Source organism: Cololabis saira, chromosome 3 (genome assembly GCF_033807715.1).
Source record: "Cololabis saira isolate AMF1-May2022 chromosome 3, fColSai1.1, whole genome shotgun sequence".
Taxonomy (NCBI): Eukaryota; Metazoa; Chordata; class Actinopteri; order Beloniformes; family Belonidae; genus Cololabis; species Cololabis saira.
In genome coordinates, this window is record NC_084589.1 from 37712063 (window position 1) to 37735259 (window position 23197).

General features: G+C 44.2%; 1 protein-coding gene across 3 annotated transcripts in view; it reads right to left on the reverse strand.

The window, feature by feature from the left end:
* Positions 1-2077: 2077 nt before the first annotated feature.
* Positions 2078-23197, reverse strand: part of otud7b (OTU deubiquitinase 7B) — a 48959-nt gene continuing 27839 nt past the window's right edge. For 2 of the 3 annotated variants that reach the window (XM_061717432.1, XM_061717433.1), the window contains exons 3-12: positions 22936-23106; positions 21133-21363; positions 20168-20269; positions 18964-19091; positions 16617-16723; positions 13600-13727; positions 13182-13331; positions 11607-11721; positions 9283-9361; positions 2078-6506 (exon numbers count right to left, since the gene is read on the reverse strand). In XM_061717432.1, coding sequence (XP_061573416.1) covers positions 5166-6506; positions 9283-9361; positions 11607-11721; positions 13182-13331; positions 13600-13727; positions 16617-16723; positions 18964-19091; positions 20168-20269; positions 21133-21363; positions 22936-23106 — 2552 coding nt within the window. In that variant the 3' untranslated portion in view covers positions 2078-5165. The remainder of the gene's footprint in view (positions 6507-9282; positions 9362-11606; positions 11722-13181; positions 13332-13599; positions 13728-16616; positions 16724-18963; positions 19092-20167; positions 20270-21132; positions 21364-22935; positions 23107-23197) is intronic. The other variant, XM_061717434.1, reaches the window with a different exon arrangement.

Consider the following 23197-nt stretch of genomic DNA (forward strand, 5'->3'; position numbering starts at 1 on the left):
TTTATAATTGTCTGCAGAAAACTAGCGCGTGGGGATCCTTCAGGGGGTTTCCCGACACACGACACACGGCAGGTCCATGGCAGGTCAAACGGGATAATTAAGGGGTGAAATGTTCCTCATGGGGGGGCCTTGGCACTTCAGGGTCCACAGAAACTCTTACCAGGAGGTAAAACGCTGATCCCATGAAAGAGTTGTTTCAGTCTTTTTATAACTTCTGTTTGTGTGTTAGACGCATTGTGAACCCTCTTACGGGAACATCCTCAACATGCTGAGTGTATTTTCTTTTCGTGTAACACAACCCCTGGATTGTTACTGATGCCTTTATGTCTCATCAGTGCCACAGTTTCATCAGGGGACCAAGAAAAAAGCCCATTTTACAAACCTCAAGCATGTCGTGCAACCAGATGTCCCTAAACGCAACATCTGGCTGCATCTCCCTGCAATTATCTTTATGCTTTAAAGCTTTTGCCTTAAGGCGTGCTACATTTCTTATTTCTTATTTATGTATTTGTCATTTTCAACAGTAGACAGATCTAAATATAAAATATATTTGAGTCAACTTTTGTCGTGAATTTATTCATGAATTTAAGAAAAAGAAATCAATTAATATGAAGGAATCCGGCTGATTCCCCATAAAAGAGCTTGTTTTTTGGAGCTCTACCTTAGATCCTTGAGCAGGTCTGTGCAGGAACTTCTCTTTCATCCAAAACGTGTAGAAACAAACCGCCAGTAGTTTTCTCTCGGATAAACACAGGAGGCTGCAAAGGAAAGTGCTCTCCAGGGAGGAAAACAGAGGAGGGAAAAGGGAAAGTCTGAGTAATCCTGAGCGACACTTTGCCCTGCAGGTGAGGAGACGGCGTTCTGGTGAACTATAATAGCAAGGTCTGGATTTTTTTACCACATGGGAAACCGTTCAATATTACATTAGGGTCTCGGATGTCTCTGATACATAAAACAGACGCAGACACAGGGCCGCATCATTCGAGCTGGAGTTATTCAGCTATGTATAATGCAGCGAGGTGGAGGTTTTACAGAGAACTGATGAGTTTGGGGAGTAAAATACTCGACTTGGTGCTTTTATCTGCACGGAACTGCCGGCCGGGTTTTGCAGCTTCAGCCCCAGAGTTTGTAAAAGAGAGCCCCGTGGGCCCCCGAGGGCCCCCCCAACTGCTCCCCGGGCACCAGAAAAGTGTGTGATGGGTTACAAGCAGAGGACTAACGTAGGTGTGTCGTGAAATAAATCCTGACAAAAATTATAAAAGTAGGGGGGGGTGGGGATTACGGAAGAGTATTAGGGCCAGGCAAGATAAAAATATTTGTGAGGGGAAGATTTTTTTTTTTATTGTGCACTTCGAGAAAAAATTCCAAATGTTGAGAAAAAAGTTGAAATTTCGAGATTAAAAGTCAAAATGTTGAGAATAATGTTGAAATACAATTTCGTGAAAAAAGTTGACATGTCGAGATTAATGTTGAAATACAATTTCAAGAATAAAGTCGGAATTCGGTGAATAAAGTCAAAAATTCGTGAATAAAGTTGAAATTTTGAGAATAAAGTTGAAATACATTTCAACTTTTTTCTCGAAATTGTACTTCTTTTTCACGAAGTGCATAATGAAAAATAAATATTCCTCCTCTAAAATATTTTTATTTTTCTCCTGCCTGGCCCTAATACTCTTCCGTAGGATTGGGGGCTCTGAAAGTAAAAAAAAAAAAAAAAAAGGTAAACAAAAGATCCTTGAAATGCAATGAGAATTTATTCAAACAGTGCAAAAAAATAAAATAAAATAATAAACTAACATAAAATCTAATGCTCTTTCTATCCAGATTGCAGTGTCACACATCCTCAGGGCTCTGCTCTCAAAAAAAAAGAAAAAAAAGGGGGGGGATATAAAACAACATATATATATATATATATATATATATATATATATATATATATATATATATATATATATATATTTTTTTTTTTTATTTAAAAAAAAACCTGAAAAAAAGGGCAGGAAAAACTAAAATGGGGTTAAAATAAAGCAGAACGCCGTTTACATGCAACAGTTCCAGTCCCATGCAAGTCAACTCGTTCATGTTAATGTCTTTAATGGTTATTCTGCTCCTCACAGAAATGACAGTGTTGCACAACATATAAAAATATTTTGGGTCAGTTGTGTTGCAAAAACATCAACAGTAACAACAACAAAAAAAAACAAAAACACACAAAAATCCACATTTCTGAGCCTCTTCTCTTCCGGTTCGGAGAAAACGAGCCGAGTCAACGTGTCTGTTTGTCTGTCTGTTTGTTTGTGTGGAGTTTTAGCAGAGCACAAGTAGGTGGCTGCGTAGTCAAACGTAAACAAGATTTACAAATTAAAATAATTAAAAAAAAAAGAAGAGCAACAAACAAATAAAACCCAGACTGCTAGACGACAACCAACGAGAGAAAAAGCATCCTAAACCATCTCAACTAAACTCTCCATGTGGAAACCTATTAATAATAATAGAAAAATGCTATAAATATATTTATATATATTCTCAAATGGTTTGATCGGACGCTGAGGACACTTTTCAGCGACAGAGCTCATCTGTGGCTCGACTTCAGCCCTCCTTTCACTCGGATCTGTGGAAATATCCAACAATATACATTCTTACCCTTTTAAAAAACACTGGAAAACTTTGGGCTTACAAAAATAACTCGGAACATATTTATACAACCTCTGAACCTCAGTTTCTTCTTAAATACAAAACAAAGAAATGAACATATTCGTAGCCTGTGAAGAAGTCTGAAAACATAGAGACGTATTACTTCAGAGAAACAGCCATCTTCACAGACGGAGGGGAACTTTAACGGGTCTCAGTTTCATCAGAACCCCGTCATGGACACACATCAGCACACATTCACACAGCAAAGGTTGTTTTTTTTCCTTTCTTTTCTTTTTTTTCGGGAAAACGGCAAAACTTTAGTGTTTTATTGTCATTTGAACGCACAGCAGACACCCCCCCCCCCTCTTCTTTGAGCAGCTTCAGCGACATTAAATGTACAGTAACAACAGAGTTCATTCAGCACAACAGAGAGAAATCCTGGTTGTTTGAACTTTTGCGCGGGGGCGCCCTCTGCCGGCGCGGCAGTGAACTGCAGGCGGACTTGTGCTTTTATTTAACTTCATGAGCAAAAAGAAACAAAACAAACATGTAAACCGTACTGAAAGGGGGGGAAATATTACCACTTTAAATAATTTAGCATTTAATCTGACATCAGCTCGACATAAAGTCTTGACAGTGAAATAACGAGGGAGAGAAAAGCTCCGATCTTTACTCAATAATCATCAATAGTTTCAGCCCAAATTCTTAGTCGTTTTTTTGTGAATTTTAGGGGCAGCTTTGACGACACGAAACCAGCGGTGGACAGATGTTGGGGGAACCAGCTTGGACGACACCGGCACCGAAACTTGGGTCAGATTTCAAATTAAATCCTCTTCCCTCGCCACATCAACGGCATTTTGTGTCTACGTCGTCGAGAGCGCTTGGACTGTGCAAAAAATTCTCTCTTCGATTTTCAGTGAAAGACTGAACAGAGAAATATTAGGACGCGCTTTTTCGTGGGGACACCTTAGACCCCAAAACTAGCTTTGTAACACCTTAAAGTTCCAGCTTTTACTGGACATTTGAGAGGTTTAATACTCTGATATCATCAAGAATTCATATCTTTGTCCTCATGTTGATCATTTAAACTCAAACTGATTTGATTTCAAAATGTCTCCAAGTTGCTCCGGGCCTGAAAGGTTCAAGCACACGGGGGTCACATGGGGTCAAAGCGGGTTTAAAAAGGGACAAATTAGGGATTAAAAGCAATAAAAATCACCTCTTCTGCGACTGAGAGCATTTATTCGTCAACTCATAAACGTTCAGTGAAACTTTCAGATTTCCGACATCACAAACCCCCAAACCTCCTCAACCTTCCTATCAGCTCGTGCTGCATTCGCTGTACCTCCGAAACCGCAACGCCGACCTCCAAAGAGCCGTACCCTGTAACTGAACCAGACGAGGCCCAAAACGGAACTTTAGTGTCAAAAAAATAAATAAAAAGGGGTGAATAAGTCTCTTTTAGGTCAAATCCCGGACAATAAAGGGACCATATGAAAATGTTTGACATTTTTAAACCGTCAGAGCAGAAGTGTTCCCTCATTTCCAAACAGGGACTTACAGAAACCTTCCCGACGTTAGTTTCAGAGATCTCCTCCGCGGAGCACGAGTGTCGCTTTTGCATCACTGAACCTGAGAAAACGATTCCTACGGAAGACAGGAAGACCTCGGAGAAACGCCTTTGTTCTACAACGCTCCCTAAAAAGCTGACATCTTTTATAAATCCAGTTTATCTGACGAAAGAAAAGCGCAGAACTGATGTGACATCTGTTTCCCCGGGCTCACCGCGACATTAGCACCACAGACCACAGAGGGCTTAACCGTTAGCATTGCACGGGTGTCAGTTTGCATAATGCAAATGCTAAAAGGTGAGTTCACGACCCCCCGAGGTACGAACCAATCAGACCGCCCGGTTCCAGTCGTGTAAGATCTGTGGGAATACTGAAACAACCCAAACATGAGACTTTTGTGCCTGTTTTTCCCTCTGTTCTTGTGCTTAAGTTAAGGAGTCTAACGTAGTGTGTAGGTTTAGTGTCATGAACGCCTGCAGTTTACATTCTCTCCACTAGGAGGAGACAGGGAGGCGTCTGGAGACGGGAGGAGAGGTTCTCTCTGTCACACACACACACACACACACACACACACACACACACACACACACACACACACACACACACACACACACACACACACACACACACACACACACACACACACACACACACACACACACACACAATGTAACACAAGTGCAGTTAGTTTATCCTCTGGTCTTAACGCGACCGCAGCAGCCAGAAACCAGCGTTTTTTTCCCGTCGTCACGGCGACGCGTCACCTTCAACAGGAAATGACAACAGCTTCGAAAAATAAAAAAAAATTAAAAAAAAAAAGAAAAGGAAAGAAAAGAGGGAGATCGCTGCCTTTCCCTTGTTCATTCAGACGCTGAAGCTGTTTTACTGGAACACAAAAAGGCCACTCTTCAAATTATTATTATTATTATTGTTATTATTATTATTGTTTTGTGGGCGGGGTCAGAACCGGTGGACCGGCGGGTCCGTCTCCCTCCTCTTCAGCTCCTCCCGGTAGCAGTAGGAGCAGTAGTTCCCCGTCTCCGGGTGTCCGTAGTAGGTGCAGGTGGGAGTCCGGCAGCGCGGGGGCCCCGGGGGTCCCGGGGGGCCCGGGTGGCCCGCCAGGCCCGCCAGGCCCGGCAAGGCCCCGGCGCTGCCCAGCGAGTAGTGTCTGAGCGGCGCCTGCCCCCCCACGCGGGGGTCCGGCCCGTCCCGGAGCCCGTTGGTGTAGCCGGCGAGCTCCGCCCCGGGGTAGTCGGGCGCCAGGCGGGACGGGCTGAGGGAGGCGGGGCCCTGGGGGCCCGGGGGCCCCTGGGCGGGGGGGCAGTGCCGGGGGAGGGTGGCGTACGCCGGCAGGCCCGGGTATGAGCCGCCGGCCAGCTGGCGCCGGGCGTCCAGGTAGCCGTGCAGGTGCAGGGTGGGGGGGGCGGCGGCGACGGCGGGGGGCGGGTCCATGAAGGCGGGCCGGGGCCCGGGCGCCGCCCCCTCCGGCGGCTCCTCCCGGGCCTCGTACGGCCGGTAGCCCGGCTCGGCTGCGCCGTTGAGGCCCCTGCGCTCGGCGTCGCGGCGCGGCGTCTCCGGCTCCAGCCGGAAGCGCTCCTCGGCGTCGGCCAGGTAGCGCTGGATCATCTCCTCCTGGAAGGGCTGGCGGTTGCTGGTGGCCAGCAGGCTGGCCAGCACCAGCTTCCTGTCGCCGTGCATGGCGCCGCGCAGCACGCCCAGGCTGGCCTTCACGTCGGCGCTGTACTTGCAGCCGTCGCTCTCCGTGCTGCTGCCGCCGCAGCTGCTCAGGCCGCCGCCGCCGCCGGCCCCCGCCAGCCGCTCGCTGCCCGACGACGGCGAGCCCTTCCCAGAATCCTCGGAGGCCTGGGCCGAGGGCGAGCCGTCCTTGCTGCCCTTCCTCCCGCGGAACGAGCCCTTCTTCTTCTCGCCCAGCTCCTGCCTGGCGCCGGCAGCCGCGGCGGCGCTCTTCCCCGGCATCAGGCCGCCCACGTTCTTCTTCAGCTTGCTGCCCAGGCTCTTGCCGAAGCTGCCCAGCTTGTTGGCCACCGAGTCGGCCCTCTTCTTGTCCTTGTCCTTCTTGCTCTTGTCCTTCGCCGCCGAGCCGCTGCTGGACGAGGAGGACGAGGACGACGAGCCGTTCTTGGCCGCGACACCGTTGACCGCCGGCCCGGCGGCGGCGTCGCCGTTGCCGTTGGAGCTGCTGCTGACCGACTCCTTGTCGGACTCGCCCGAGTCGGGGGGCGTCCGGGCGTCCTCCCCCGCCGAGGCGGTGGGAGACTCCGGCTGGGCCAGCGGCGCCTGCTGCGGGGAGACAGAGAAACACCCGCGGGTGAAAACACACTCCTGAACTCCATCAATCAGACGGCAAATTAAAGACCATAAAATTTCAAGTAAATATGTTTAAAGTATGAAAAACAATTTAGAAAAACTGAGGCACTCTAGGTCTAGGTCTTTGTTATCTGCCTTGAAATAGGCCTACATGGTCAAAACATGCTGGCATTTTTTAACTTTTACTAAGCCATGATTCAATAAAGGCTTTTTATATTTTTCTAACTTCTTGAGTGCCTCGGTTTTTCTAAATTGTTTTTCAATCTTTTGGATCCCCATGCCGAAGAGCACCTGAAGTATACTTTTCATACACCCAGCAGCACTCCATGTAGTTAGGCTTATGTTTAAAGTATGTTTAAAAGTATGAAAACATTAAAAGTTTTCAGTTAAAATTGCATAAATTGTCTATATTTCATTTCTTTATATACTTTTTTTGAGTTAAATTGGCATAAAATGCTAAATACCAAGTTCTCAAAATTAAAAACTGAACAATGTTTTTGCCTTTTAAATATGTTTAAAAAGTATGAAAAAATTAAAAAAAAGTTTTCAGTTATAATTGCATAAATTGTCTATATTCGATTACTTTATATAGTGTCTTGGGGTTAAATTTGCATAAAATGCTAAAAACCAAATTCTCAAAAATTTTAAACACTGAAAATGGAAAAAATTAAACAGATTCCATCAGGTCCTACGTATCCAAATATAACCGGCTTAAACACAAACAAATAACCTTAAACGAACTGAAAAGTGACTGACTATTTAATTTTAGAGGGACCTCACTGATGACTTACGAAAAAGTTTTGATGGACATGAGAATAACTACTGCAATGTTTTTGCCTTTTAAGTATGTTTAAAAGTATGAAAACATGAAATGTTTTCAGTTATAATTGCATAGATTGTCTATATTTCATTACTTTATATGCTGTCCTGGGGTTAAATTTGCATAAATTGCTAAAAACCGAGTCCCAATTATCCGCCGGGTGTAGCAAAATATTATTAATATTAAACATCCCGAATAAAGGCCAATGAAGGTCAAACATTGTTTTTCTGGTAGCCAAAAAAACATTCTACCGTATGAAAAAGAAAAAATAATAAATGTTTTGATGGACACGTTCTGTGTTTTTGCCTTTTAAATATGTTTAAAAGTATGAAAACATTAAAAGTTTTCAGTTATAATTGCATAAATTGTCTATATTTCATTACTTTATACACTATCTTGGGGTTAAATTTGCATCAAATGCTAAAAACCAAATTCTCAAAAATTAAAAACCAAAAAAAACACTGAAAATGAAAAAAAAAAATAACGGATTTCATCGGGCCCTACGTATGCAAATATAACCGACCTAAACGCAAACAAATAACGTTAAACGAACTGAAAAGTGATTGATTATTTATCTAATTTGAGAGGGACCTCACTGATGACGTGTTATGAAGTTGAGCGGCTCGTGTATCAAAGAGAAAGGCGTTTCAGCACCATGGACAGCTGCACGGCTTCTCACATGAAATACCATGTTCAACTTTAGTTAAATGTAGTTCGATATGAAAAATAGCGGAGAAGCAGCGGCCAGATTAACAGAATAAAACCAAATTCTTAGACGTAGCTACGGAAAACACCAAGTGCCAGAGGTTGCATGGAGAGAAAAGCTAGAGGCTAAAGTCGTAGCTCGGATACTTCACAAGCGTGTGACGGTGATACGAGTAACGGGGAAAGAGATGTACCAGAGCTCCAGGAATAACCGCTGTGGTCGTGTTATAGCTTCGCTGGAGCTCGGCCTTCGTTGTGAGGCTGATGCGGCAACCTGTCGGTGCCCAAAGTTCAGTTTTCCACAACCCGTTGCAGCCGGTCTGCGATCAGCTCCATCGTTCATCCACCCGGTATCGGACGACGCGACACACAGTTAATAAACGATGGTCCCAAATAAATGCTGGGCCTTTATTAGGTGTTTTATGTAGGGCTGGGTATCGATTCAAATGTCAAGAATCGATTCGATTCTGATTCTTAGGATTCAGAATCGATTATCATGATTCGATTCGATATTGATTTGGCTTAGTGTTATTTAAAATGTTTTTTGAGCTGTTGCCTGAATTATATGACTGTAAAATAATAATTTCACAATATTTATTGTGAAATAACTAAGAAATAAATAACTCAAACATGCAACATTCATGCAGTAAACAAATAATTTTAACTTATCTAATTTATTCTGTCACCACGCACACATATTGCCATGAAGCACCTGGCATTTTTCAGAAGTGTCATGACAAACTGTGTGTCCGACTACTGGTATTAAAGTTCACCTGGCGAAAATGATGAAAAAAAATAAAATAATTTAAAAAAACAAAAAATAAAAAAAATAAATCGATCTTTAGACATAAGAATCGATTTTTAGGAATTAATATGAGAATCGATTTAGAATTGGAAAATCGATTTTTTCAACACAGGCCTAGTTTTACGGTAGTGGATCTCTTCTTTACTTTTAAAATATAATCTACGGGGAACATTAACAGAAGAGGGACCCGTGACGGATGGTCTGGACCAGGATTTCAGCGGATTCCAGCACAAGAAGACCTCAGTCACATGTTTCCACGGCGTGACTCTACGACCTGAATGCTCCTCTGTTTCCATGCGTGGGACATCGATGTGGAGCGTAACGTTCAGGTCCAGCGACCTCGCCGAGATCACGCCGTGCTCGTTTCAGATTTGAGAAGCTGAGTGTTTGTGTCTGAGTGGGTCGGTGTGGTCGTTTACCTCGCAGGGCAGCGGCAGCCAGGTGACCGTCAGGTACGTGTGCAGCATCTGCAGCTTGGCCTCCAGGGAAAGAGCCACACTGGGGGGGAAAGTAAGGACAAGTTCAGGCTCCGACACGCAACCCTTTTCCACCAAACCGGTTCCAGGGCGGGTTCTGGTTCACAAGTTTGTTCAACTTGGAACCAGCTGAGAACCGGTTTGATTTTCCACAGCTCGGGTGCTAAGGGGAGCCACGTCATTACGTCACTGCAAATGTCAGTTACGTCGCTGCGTTTGCGTGAAAGTTACAGCAACAACCAGGTATCTGCTCTAATAGGACTTGGTCCACGTAGCTCCTCCGTGGACACATCTCTTATGTCCCTTTTCCACTAGTATCTACTCAGCTCGCTTCTACCAGCCACGCCCCCGTCTTGCGCTTTTCCACTACGGGCCGAGGCGGGTGGAGCCGTGCCAAGTAGATACTTTTTCTGTATCTTTTCTGCCGAGGTTCGGAGCGTGCTGAGTCGGCACTATATCTGACATCATCACCCTCCACGCCACTGACTGGTCGGGGGGCGGGGCCGGCAGACGTTTGAATCAGGAAGCGGGAGTCAGCGCGAGAGCGACTCGCGGCGATTTTATTATATAGCGCAAACGTCTGTTTCATGATCCAACTCTGAGGTGCAGATGTTCATAAACCTGGTGGCTGACGAGAGAATTAAAAAGGGATGTAGACGGTCGATAAGGAACGACCAGATCCACCAGGCGCTCTGTTTTTTTCTCAGCCGCTCGCGGCTCCAGCTGATTTCTGATGAGCGCCAACCCCAATCCCCCCACTTCTCACCTGGCTGTGGAAAAACAAACGAACACAAAGTGGGTGGAAGCGGTACGAGGCGTGACGAGGCGTCCCGAGCCGGGGCGCGCTGAGTAGGTACTAGTGGAAAAGGGCCATAAAAGACAGGTTGTCTCCTCCTCAGACCCATGATGCTTTGCTGCATTCAGATTAATTCTTATTTGAAAATGTCTCCGTCTCTCAGTCTTGCTATTGGTTGGTCTCAATAACTCCGCCCCCTCAGGTTACATACGTTTTTTTTTAATCCCCATTAGCGGACAGAAAACGCCAGCTAGTCCTCCTGGGGTCCATGAAGATTAAAAGTACATTCACATAAAAGTACATTTACATATATACGTCATATAATACTTTACACTTTAAATATATGAATACATAAATAAATACAATGACATCACTCCATTAACCCCCCCCCCTCCCTCCCCCCACATCATTACATTAGCATCACTATAGTAGTAATCACCACAATTTGTAACTACATTAAGCTGTATATTCCATACACTATATAGTACATCACAAAATGTATATTAAACATTGTTTATGTCTGTACCCAAAAGGAACCTTTTTAGTTGCTTTTTAAAACGGTCTCTGCTTGTTGCTTTAGTAATGGCATAAACCTGTTCCACTGTGAGACGGCCCAGCACATAGAAGTTCTTTTCATTGCATTTGATTTTGGTAAAGGAATGGAAACATGAGTAAGCGGTTCTTTCCTGTAGCCCAGCACAGAGTTGGTGCTACCTTGGAACCGGTTCTTCTGGCCCGGAGCCAGTTCCTTGTCAGTGGAAACAAAAAGTCCCAGTTCCAAACTCAGCACTGGCCCAGAACCAGAACCAGAACCAGAACCAGAACCAGCCCTTGGAACCGGTTTGGTGGAAAAGGGGGTAACAGAGTTCCTCCTGGGAACCACATCAATTCTCGTCTGCAGAGCTGATCAGGGCATCTTACAACCCCTAAATCGTTACTTGAGTTCAAAAGAAAAGCCATTTCAAACACGCTTCATTTATGCAGACTAATAATAGAGCGGCGTGACGACTTTCTGCTGCTAAAAATAACCCGGTAATCAGCTCAGAGCGGGCGAGTAAATGACAAACGCGCCGCGAGCATCTCTCGCCGCGGCGGGCCTCGGCACAGCTCCGCCGACGGCCCGCTTGTGTAACATCATCCCCACCTGCCGCCCGGCGTGAAGCGGGTGGAAGGTTATTGGTTTGTTTACTTTTGCAGAGCTGCTATTTCGGTGCCGGTTCCTCATGTTCGTTCATAGAAGGTATTTAGAGCTAATCTGGTTATCAGCGGCAGCCAGCGTCGCTAATCTGGAATCAGGGGTCAATCCCGGCACGCCGACACCTGACTCGCTGCTCCAGGGACAGATGCCTCTCTGCTTTTCCTCTGTCATGATTGTGACCTTTATGGAAAGAAGTTTGCTGAAAGCTAAACGCCCCCCGTCTGACGGCGTCCGGCCTCCCGACAGGACGTCAGATTGTGTTTCTGTTTTTACCTCGCCAGCATCACGTTGTCCGTGTCGTCCTTCCCCCACTCCCACTCCTTCCCGGGGTCCACGGCGAAGTGCAGCGGCAGCATTTTGTGCTCCGAGTCTGTGAGCGGGATCACGACTGCAGGTGGAGAGAGGAACAGAGATGAGATCAGAGCTCGGGGAGATGTGATGACGTCTCTTCACCTGTCCTGTGTGACTGTGTCGTTATTTTTGCAGTCTTGGACTAATCTCTCCCCGTTTATTGGCCTCTCTTTCATGTCAAGTCAGAGTCTGGTTCTGCTGGAGGTTTTTGACCTTAGTGGTCATCTCCACTATTATCTTGTGCTGTTTCAGTATTGAGGATTTCCCCAACGTGAAACACAGAGGCAGGTTGTTGGGCTCCTTTGCTCGACTGACTTTATCAACCGGCTTCATATACATTTTAAATCTGGACTCTTTTGGAAGGACTTGGATCAAAACAAATAATTTGACTGGATTGAATTTAATTACACTTTATTTCTGTGTAAAATGTTTTGAAATGACTAGCTGTGAACTGGTACTGCAACAATAGTGAAATGAAACCTGCACACACACGGTGTATACATACATACATACATACATATATACATATATATATATATATATATATATATATTAGGGGTGTAACGATACACTAATCTCACGATACGGTACGATATTATAGCAGTATTTTTTTAACAACCTTGAATGAGGAACATATGACTGGAAAAAATTGTCTTTTATTTGAAAGACACAAAATACAAAACAATGCTGTGCATTTGCCCTATTTTTACAGTTTGTAATGCTTTATAACTGTTTAAGTTTTAAAGAGAAAGCCAGGCCAACCATTTTCCACAAACTGAACTAAAAGTAAATGTCAGGTTTGCATTATGATCTTCAGTTTCATACAAGTAAAAATATCTTGCCACAAACTGAATAGTTTCTCTCATGTATGATTTGACTTTTTTCTTTTTTCGGATGCGCGTTACTAGTCAACACAATAGATTAATATTCCAATATCGTGATACACTTTGTCACCTCCACGACACGTATTGTGACGTTTTTGTATCACGAAATTTTGTGGCACGATATATTGTTACACCCCTAATATATATATACACACGTATACATGAGTGTAGACACACACACACACACACACACACACACACACACACACACACACACACACACACACACACACACGGCATTTAACTAGAGAGGCAATGAATATTTAAAAGCCTCATGTCAATTAGTCACCACTTGTCCCTGAACCACAAAACCAATAATTTGCCTGAATTGAACTGAATTACACTTTATTTCTGTGTAAAACGCTATGAGATGACTTTAGTTGTGAACTAGTGCGGCACAAATAGAATTGAATCCTGCACACACACATTTATATATATATGTATTTAGACTAATCTGGCATTTAACTTGAGAGGCAATGAATATTTAAGATTCAATTAGTCACCGCTTGTCACTGAACCACAGACGGCCAACGTTTTAAGCTCGCCTGGAATCGCACACGTTCCCCTTTTTAAGAGGAGGATAAAAAGGAGAGGACGATGATGAAGTGATCACCTTGCTCTTTGGAGCTGTCCTTCTGCTCCATGGAGACCAGGGCCGAGAAATGCGCCTGATCGTACGCCAGGACCAGCGGGGAGCGGTGGCACTTGGCAGCCGGCACTTCCAGCGGGAGGTAGATGCCTCCAAACGGGATGGGAGCGAAGGCTGGAGAAGAGCATCGCACACATTAAATATCTGAAAACCGTGACCTCAGCACTGCTACCATGTTTATTTAGGGGGGATAATGTCGTCCATCACAGCTCACATCAGTGAAAGCTGCTGAAATTACCACACGCTCAACTCAGCTGCTCTCGCTCACTAGCTGCACACTGATCATTTACCAGCTGGGTTCTGCTTCCCTCAGCTTTGACTGACAGCCCCTCTGAAAACATGACCCAGATGATGGACGGCGGGAGGCCTCCGGCATATTCACCTTCTCCGCCCGAGTCCCTCAGCATGGTGTCGGCCACCACCACGATGGGCCGCCGCAGGACGTGGGCCAAGACGAAGACGTGAAACTCCTCCAGACTCTCGTAAACCGGCTCATCGGAGGACTCCGCTCTGAAAAACACAACCACCGATTTCACTCTTTATGACCTACCAAAGAACAAGTCCACCTAAGCATATTTTTACATTGCTGCATGCTATACTGCCATTTTATGGAGTATTTTTATTTGCTATGCATCAAAACAACCCATACAAGCCAATCTTTAACCCTTGTGCTGTCTTTGGGTCAAGGAAGGAGAAAGGGAAGAAGGCAGGAAAGAAGGAAGGAAGAAAAGAAGGAAGGAAGAAAAGAAGGAAGGAAGGGAGAAAAAAAGGGAGGAAAGAAGGAAGGAAGGAAAGAAGGAAGGAAGGGAGAAAAGAAGGATGGAAAGGAGAAAAGAAGGGAGGAAAGAAGGAAGGAAGGGAAAAAAGAAGGAAGGAAGGAAGGGAGGAAAGAAGGAAGGAAGGGAGAAAAGAAGGAAGGAATGAAAGAAGGGAAAAAAGAAGGAAGGAAGGAAGGGAGAAAAATAAGGAAGGAAAGAAGGGAAAAAAGAAGGAAGGAAGGGAGGAAAGAATGAAAGAAGGGAGAAAAGAAGGAAGGAAGGGAGAAAAGAAGGAAGGAAAGAAGGAAGGAAGGAAGGAAAGAAGGAAGGAAAGAAGGAAGGAAGGGAAAAAAGAATGAATGAAGGAAAGGAGAAAACAAGGAAAGAATGTACGAGGGGAGAAAAGAAGGAAGGAAGGGAGAAAAGAGGAAGGGAAGAAGGAAGAAGAGAGCAGGAGGAAAGAAGGATAGGAGAATTAGGTCATTTTGACCCAAAGACAGTATAGGGGTTAATAATCTGTATGTTACAAGTCCATACTAACTAAATAAATCCCAGAAATCCCACAGCTAGATCCCTCAAAACTGGAAAAAAGTAACACAGAAGCCTTTCAGACCACAGGAAATGTATCTGAAATGAATTAATACTTTAGTTTTTGAGATAAATAATTTTATATATCGCGTTTAGATATCGCGTCTTCATCCAGCGCTGAAATCGGCTCCAAAACTTTGCTCACAGTAAACCGGTGGATCCATAATATGTGTGTGTGTCTGTGTGGGCTTGTATAGTGAGTATGTAGTGCACTGATCATCAACCATACAATCCGGCCCGCGACTGGATTCCATAATTATGAGGATCAGCAGCAACAGTTTCTTTGCAAATGAGGCATAAAGGTGACGCATTTCTGAAGGTTGGCATGATAAATGCGTAGTGTCAGTCCAGTCATCGTTAAAGGATCTGTTTTCCACATTAACTTTTCGTTTCGTAGCCTTTGAGAGCCATTTTACCTGTTAAGAGGCCTTTTCCTATCACTTCCGTGGTGTTTGTTTTTCAAGTGCTCTATAAATTGTTGACTTAATTGAGTTAAGACAAAATATCTATCACTCCTGTTGGATGACTGTGGTATAGGTGATAGGAGACTGACTCAAAGGCTAAAAATGCCTTCAGTTTTGTAATGAAATGGAAAAAAATATAAACAATAGACATCAAATAATAATGTTATGCCAAAATTTGATTTTTATTTCATTTTTATTTGAGGGTCCGGCCCCCAAGGTGAATGTACGGTACAATTCTGGCCCTCTGCCAAATATAGTTGGTGACCCCTGATGTAGTGTGTGTATGGTGTGAGTGGGTTGGGTCTTTTGTGAAAATCTCTGACAAAAAGCACAAACAAGAGCACAAATTCCAACTGACTAGTTTCCCGGGGGAATGACATTACCTCCCTTTTCGTGGGAAGTGGTGTGAAAAAATCCAACCTGATGACACGCTGACAAGTGATGATGTACGTCAACGTAGGACGTACGTAAGGGATAACGCCCGATGAGGTGTATATTATCAGAAATATATGGACGAACCGGGGGCGTGAACCAGTTTCCCTCCGTGAAGTCCATATATTTCTGATAATGTACACCTCGAAGGGCATTATCCCGCTTATACCACGGTCACTTACCAAAAAACATAAATATTAAATCAGTTATTCATGCTTTAATGCGTTTTCAGTTGAAATTTGAGAGGCTGAGCAGACTATTTAATCTCTCGTCTGCAGCCGCCTGTTCGTTTAAAGTTTGTGGCTCGCGATCCTCGCCACTGCTTGCCGGAGCATTGGGAGATGATAAAATGTTGCTCCATTTTCGTCTCTCCTGTACTGATGGAGCCCAGTAAACCTGCAGGCTGCTCTCACTGCGATGACCCGTCACCGACGTGATCTGGCGAGTTTCCAGCCCGGCATCAGAGAGACGGCTGACAGCCGAGCTCCGGAGGCTATGTCACCTCCTTGTGCCGTTTCTCCGGTTTCTTTTCATTTTCTTTTCTCTCCTCTTCTGCATCCCAGTCATCAAAATTGTTAAATTCACCAAATAAATTAAAAGAAATGACAAAATCACTCATGTCGCCGTCCTAAGGTAGCCAGCTCTTCTTCTCTGAATCTCCGTTGCCGTGGTTACCACCTGGCAGTTGATCCAGCGCAATGATATTAAAGTTATCAGGTAATTTGACCGAACTTGTTTTCTAGTAGAGTATCGAGTATTCACACAGACCGTGGAATAATGGATCTATAAATAACCCGCGATGTCAATTATGGAGATTTCCGTGTAGCAATTTTACTGGATTAGTATGTGATTTTTCCAAACGATTTAATGGATTAAAACTCTGGGACACTTTATGCAGGTGCAGGTTTATGTAGGTGAAACTCTTCCTGTTCAACATGCAAAAAGAATTATTGCTCTGTTTTATTTGGTTGTAATTGTACGTTTTGAAAATCAATATGCAAACAGGAGCGCCGGCGCTCCGGCCGGTCATAAAGGGTTAAACACACTGTTTTTGTGAGGAACCAACCCGAGGGCCGGCCGCTCATTCCTGACCGAGCGCGGGAGTTTGTGCATGAATAAAAAGTGCCGTGGGTGGACAGTGGCGGCATTGTCCTCACCCGTTGGTGCCGTTGGTGCTGTAGTGTATCCTGGGCTCGCTAGAGGCCAGTTTCAGCAGCTCGTTCCACTCCTTCTGCCACTCCTCCTCCGTGTACACCAGGCCGGACTGAGGAGAGAAGAAGGGAGAGAGAGAGAGAGACGTTATGCCGTCCCACTGGACCTCACGCTCCGACAGCTTCTGCAAACCTCCAGTTTTGAACCCGGCAGCAACAGAGCCACGTCTGAACCGAGGAAAACCTTAAACATGTGCATCTCGTGTCACATTCACCCGAGGACCAAACCTCCCCCACTTCTGGTGCCGTTCTGGCTTCACAGGGACATCCTGGGGTTAAATCAACCCTGGGGGGGGGGGGGTTTATTGGTAGGTAAGGAGTGTAACCCTTCGTTAGGGAAATTAAAGTCAGCCCTGGGGGCAATAGACCTGCAAAATTAACGGCTATTTAAAACCTCTGATTTACTCAAACATGTCATCGCTCTTATGTGGCGGTGTCCCTGCGGACAAACGGGCTCGTTTTAACTTTCAACGTGTTCAAAAGGTTTTTGTTTTAATGAAAGTCTTTTTTATTTTTAAATTTTCAAATATGTATAACAAACCAAAGATAATACAATTCGTACATGAAACAATCTAATCTAGTTCCTCCAAACCTCCCAACGCCCAAGTACGGGACCTTCAGTAAATGTACATACAGCCAGACATCTACACCAATAAAAAAAAAATAAAAAAAAACACAAATATACAAATAAGGTACACACACATTTGTGTTACCTAGATATATTATAAGCTGCCGTCTACAAAGGAAATAAATGGCTGCCAAATGGCATAACATTTTCTGGTGGATCCTCTTACAGTATATCTAATTTTTTCTAGATGAACGTGACTCATAACCTCTCTAATCCATTTACTATAAGTTGGAGGGAGAACATCCTTCCACTCGAACAAAATAAGCCTCCTAGCCAACAAAGAGCAGAAGGCCATCATGTTCACCAAACAGTGAAATCAGAGATGGCTGCACTGTCATCCCACATATTCCAGAGAATGTCTCAAAAATAGACGGCCAAAAACTGTACAGGAGCTTGTCTGCATCGATCACATATAGGGTCAATATCCATCTTGACTTTAGACAATCTATCCTTGGTCCAATGAAGACGGTGTACTATTTTAAACCGAACTACAGTGTGTCCAAGGCATATTGAGGAAGAGTACATTCGCCGTATAATTGATTGCCATATTTCTTCTGGAATCGTTTAATCTAGAACACCAGCGGCTGTTCTGTCTGAGGAAGTTGTCCCGTTTCCACATTGATAGGACCATGATGACACTTTATCATCATGCTTTTATTGAATCTGTTTTAACTATTTCACTAGCATCATGGTTCGGAAACCTGCCCCTAAAAGAAAAGGACCTCACTCAACCAGATCAATAAATGGTCGGCGGATTGGGGGAAACTCAGCTGGGCCTGGAGTCGCTGGACGCCGAGCAGCTGCAGCGGCTCCAGCTCCGTTCCCAACGATGCCTCCCATCCCATAGCGAGTGAGTTCCAGCTACTGCCATCAGGACGCAGATTCATAGTCCCCAGAACTAGGACCACACACTATAGGAACAGCTCTGTCCCTGCTGCTGTCTCTTTTAAAACAAATCTTAACGCATTTTATTTATTGCTGAGGTCTATCCTGCTTTTAACTTATTTATTTCTATTTTTCTAACCCTGACCTTGGTTCTACCTCCATTTATTGTTCTTTGCCTTGTGGGCTACATCTACTTTTATCCTGTTCAGTGAGCGTTACGAGTACCTGCCATGTCTGTCTTGTGTTGTCGTAAACCTGTTCTTTGTATTTGTCCTGTGTCAAATTAATGACTGTAAAGATTGTGTGTGAGATGCAAAACAAATCTACCTACGGGTACGAATAAAGTCAACTTGAACTTGATCTAGGTCTGTTTCCCACTTGATTCAAAGACTGTTCAGGTTATGTGTATTAAGCAATGCATAGACTCTGCCCATTACTTGTTCTATATGAACTTTACATTTTAAAATTGTTTCTAGCAGAGATACAGGAAGACTCAAAGGGAAGCAGTCAGAATTAGAAGCCACAAAACCTCCAAGCTGTAAATACCTGTAGAAATGTGATTTATGAAGATCATATTTCTTTTCTAGCTGTATAAAAGAGGCAAACCTATTTTCGATTTAGAGGTCAGATATTGCACTTATTCAATTCCTTGCCCAGACATCAAAGCTTCGTCCATCATTGATGGGACAGACATGATTTTTTTATCAATGGTGCAGCATGTGAAAGGTCAGTGAGATCTAAAAAGGGACACGGACGCCTCAACGCAGGCTGAGCACGGACCTCCTTGTTCTGCTGCGTCTGCTGCCACCTCCAGCGGCGCTTCAGCGCCTCCTTCTCCAGCCCGTGGTCCATGAGGGCGTACAGCGACTTCCGCAGCATCAGGTCGCGGTCGTGGAAGCCCCACATCCCTTCATCAGAAAACAGCAGGGGGTTAAGCAGCGTCCACAAACAGAATCAACTCAACCTTTATTCAAACTGTTTAAAACAACTGAGCTTTAATTTAAGTCTGGCTTGTTCAGAGACGAATATTGAATTTTGAATTCATGCATTTCTGCAGCCAACAATGAGAAATCAGGAAAATTATGCTTCACTTGAAAACCCAGATCTCGACTTCTTCAGTAGAAAAGACTAAACCAGGATATAACCTGGAAACACGACTCCTGCAAGGGCTGTTTTATTTTCACATCACAAAAGTATATTCTTCAAAGGAAGACAGAGGTAGAGTACGACATGTTTCCACAGGTCTATGCAAACCACTCTGTATTCAACTCAACTCAATCTTCATTTATAGTTTAAAACAACCAAGGTTGACCAAAGTGCTGTACAGTTAAAAACAGCTGAATAAAAGGCATATATTACAAAGATAAAGTAGATAAAATGAGTACAAAAAAATATAAGAATACATTGAAATAAAAAAATAAGAGTAAAATAATTAAAAATTCAAATATGTAGGTTATTCCAGAGTCTAGGGGAATAATCTGTCACTTTTGGTCTTCTATGTCGGGTAGCAAATGTGCAATTTTGCAGGTGTTTCAAACTTATGTAAAAGTTTTACTGCAATATGTCTGCGCCAAGAGATTAAAAAATAAATAAACACAAAATATAAGATCAACAGTGAAAAGAAAGATTTTAGAAAAACTCAAAATAATCCTATGTTCTTGTACGTGGTGATTTGCCATTTGTCACCTTTGGTGTTCAGTCGTGTTTTGGGGCGACCAGTAGCAGCTGATTGGAGGATCTCAATGACCTGGCAGGGTTTCGGGTATTGAGGAGCTCAGTCAGAGCTTTTTGTGCTCGGAGAGCATCAAAAGGTTTAAAGACGCTAGTTTTTATCTATTTAAACTGTAAAATTGCAACTCTCTTTCAAAGGCTTCAGGTTAATGATTACTTCCAGGTCTGGGACGATGCCCGGTCCTTAGCTGAGCCGGTATTCATTCCCCCGACTCGCACTTGGGGTTTTGTTGGAAAGGTGTGCAACACTCACCGAGCGAGGCTGCGTGCAGCAGGCAGTTTCCATCTCCACTGGTTGCCAGGGGCAACAGACTCTGGCAGTTGGGGACCACTTTGGTCCACCAGTTGAGTCGCCCTGCAGGAGGAACGAACACGACTGGAATCAGGGATGTGCCTTTCAAATGTTAAGTGTCTCAAAACGGATCATCATCATCATCATCATCATCATCATAGTCATCCTGTCCAACACAACTCTTCAGGTGAGAGGCAACACACACATTTCCATATCTAGACGGTTTGCAGTTTATCTATTTTTTTTAACATATGTTAGAAAAGTATAAGTTCAGTGATACGTTGAAAGACGTTTCTCATCTTTCTCTTTCTCTTCTGATAGATAGATGGATACTTTATTAATCCCGAAGGAAATTTAGGAATACGGTGATACGACCATCTGATGCATCTCTGAACAGAACGTAGTCCAGCACATCTCCGCTACTTATTTAAGAATAAAAACAGATCCTTGTAGCATTAAATTCATTAAAAGTCTTAAAGGCTGTTTGCACCTGGTATGAACAGTCTTATGTTTTCATGGTGACACAAAGCTTTAGAACAGTAAAACAACAAGCAAACCCCAGTAAAATTGGGAAAACTGATTTACTAATCATTAAAAAAAAAAAAAAATTATGAAAACGTTTGCTGCTGAGATTAATGGAATGTTTTTTTATTACTAATTTGGCTGACAATTACTAAGTAGCAATTTTTAATTACTTTTTTATTCTTCTACTAATTTAGTTCCTTCTACTAATAAAGTTTTTAAAAATAATCCAGTGATTTAAATTTCGATACAAGGCAAATAAAAAATACACTTTTGCCATTGAACAAACAGGTTTTTTATTTTCTGAGTTGTTAGATGGCTGTTAAAAAAGCTCATTTCACTGTAAAGTTCAGGAACATGTGCAACATGTTTGACGTTAGGAGAAACGTTTAAATTCTACTGACCAGCGTGCTCCAGCGCCACCATCATAGACTGCTCGATCAGGTCCCTCTCGATGAAGCTGCGGAAGTCGTCCCGGTACACCGTGAGGTCCGGCAGCTGGAAGGTGCACAGCGGCGTGTCCAGGAGCGGCTCGGTGCTGCTGCCTCCCGTGCTCGACACGTGGGAGCGGGCCAGAGACACGATGGTGGAGCTGGCGTGAGAGATTCCTCTGGACAGACGCTTCTCCGTAGCTGCTGGAAGACAGCGGCGACACCACGCACGTGGGGTTTCAGACACAAATATTTCCACAAGTTTTCACTGCTATGCTGATGACACCCAAATTTACATGACATCAACGTCAACGACTCTCACTGTTTTAAAAGTTTACTAAACTGAGGGACATCAAAGTCAGGATGGCTTTAAACTTCTTAACTTCAATGAAAATAAAACTGAGATCCTAGTTTTTCATCCCAGTGCTGCCTGTGACTCGTATGTAGATCTAGGACCCCGAGAACCCTCATGTCAAAGAAAACAAAAACCTTGGTGTCATTTTGGATTCTAACTTTAAAATGGAGAAACAAATTAATGCAGTTGTAAAATCTAGTTTCTTCCAGTTGAGGCTTTTATCAGAGGTTAAACCCTTTTTATCTTTCTGAGAAAGTTATACATGCTTTTTTTTTTTTAAGATTTCTTTGGGCTCTAGTGGCCCTTTATTCAAAAACAGGAAGGGGGTAGAGAGAGAGAATGGGGATGACATGCAGCAAAGGTGCGCAGGCCGGGATTCGAACCTGCGACCGCTGCAAGAGGACTGTAGCCTCAGTATAGAAGCCGCTACGCCATCGAGCGGCTCATTATACACGCTTTTGTGTCATCCCGCCTAGACTACTGCCATGCACTGTATGCAGGCGTTAGCTCCAGATTCAGAAAAACTTTATTTATCCCCAAGGGGCAATTGCAAGAACAACTGAGCAGCAAGACGTTGAAAGTACCAAATAGAATAATAGAATAAAATAAAAGCAGATAAATGAGGCATGTCTTGTATGTACAAAAAAATATATAAATATAAGAACATCAAAAAAGTGTAAAATAGTAGTGGTATAAATAAAATATTAAGTGTCAGTGTAAAGCTGCTCCTCCCCGTCCCGTCTGCAGCTCGCCTCCTCACCAGAACGCGAAGGCGGGACCATGTGACACCCGTGCTGCAGCTCTTCATTGGCTCCCCGTCCATTATAGGATCAATTTTTAAATTCTTTTATTTGTTTTAAAGTCTTTACATGGTCTTGCACCTTCTTATATCTCAGGTCTTTTAAATGTCCTTCTAGGGCTCTTAGGTCAGCTGACCAACTCCAGGCTAAAGAGCAGGGAGGACCGGGCCTTTGCAGTTACTGCCCCCAAACTCTGGAACGAGGTGCACACATGCCTGGCTCCTTCTATGGCTGTTTTTAAAGCTCCCTCTCCAATTCAGACCATTTTAGACATCATTTGTTAACACTAGTCCGGCTGTCACTCTTGCTCTGATTGGTTAATGTCCACCCGTTAGTGTTGACATTCAGCCTCGTGGAAACCAGAGTTGAACCCAGAGGAACCAGAAGTCTTTGTTTTATTTATGGGCTAATAAAAGGTCCGGTTTGACCGTAAAGACGTTGATTCAGCGGTACGCTCCAGCTTGCAGCCCTGCAGCTGGTGATGCTGCTGATGCTGCGGCGCCTTAATGGCGACCACTCTCTGAGATGCTTTTCCAAACCTCAACTTGCATCGCTGCTGCAGCAGACGGACTGGTATCTGAATGTTCAGCACGAGGTGATCCGGCGTGCGGGTGACCTCACCTTGCACCACCTCCTCCTGCCGGTGCAGCAGGGGCCGGCCGATCCTGGCCATCTCCTTGTCGGTGGGCAGGTACGTCCGCTCCTCCGGGAACGCGTACGTCAGGGTGCCTGCGTGAACCTGTCGCAGCTGCTCAAAGTCGCTGAGCGCAGCCGTGAAGTCCCAGTTCTTCCCTGCGGAGAGAAGAGGAGGACAGACGTCAGGTAAAAAGAGGATGCTTCCTTAACCAGGTTAAATATTCACCACCGATCAATGCAACGTGGG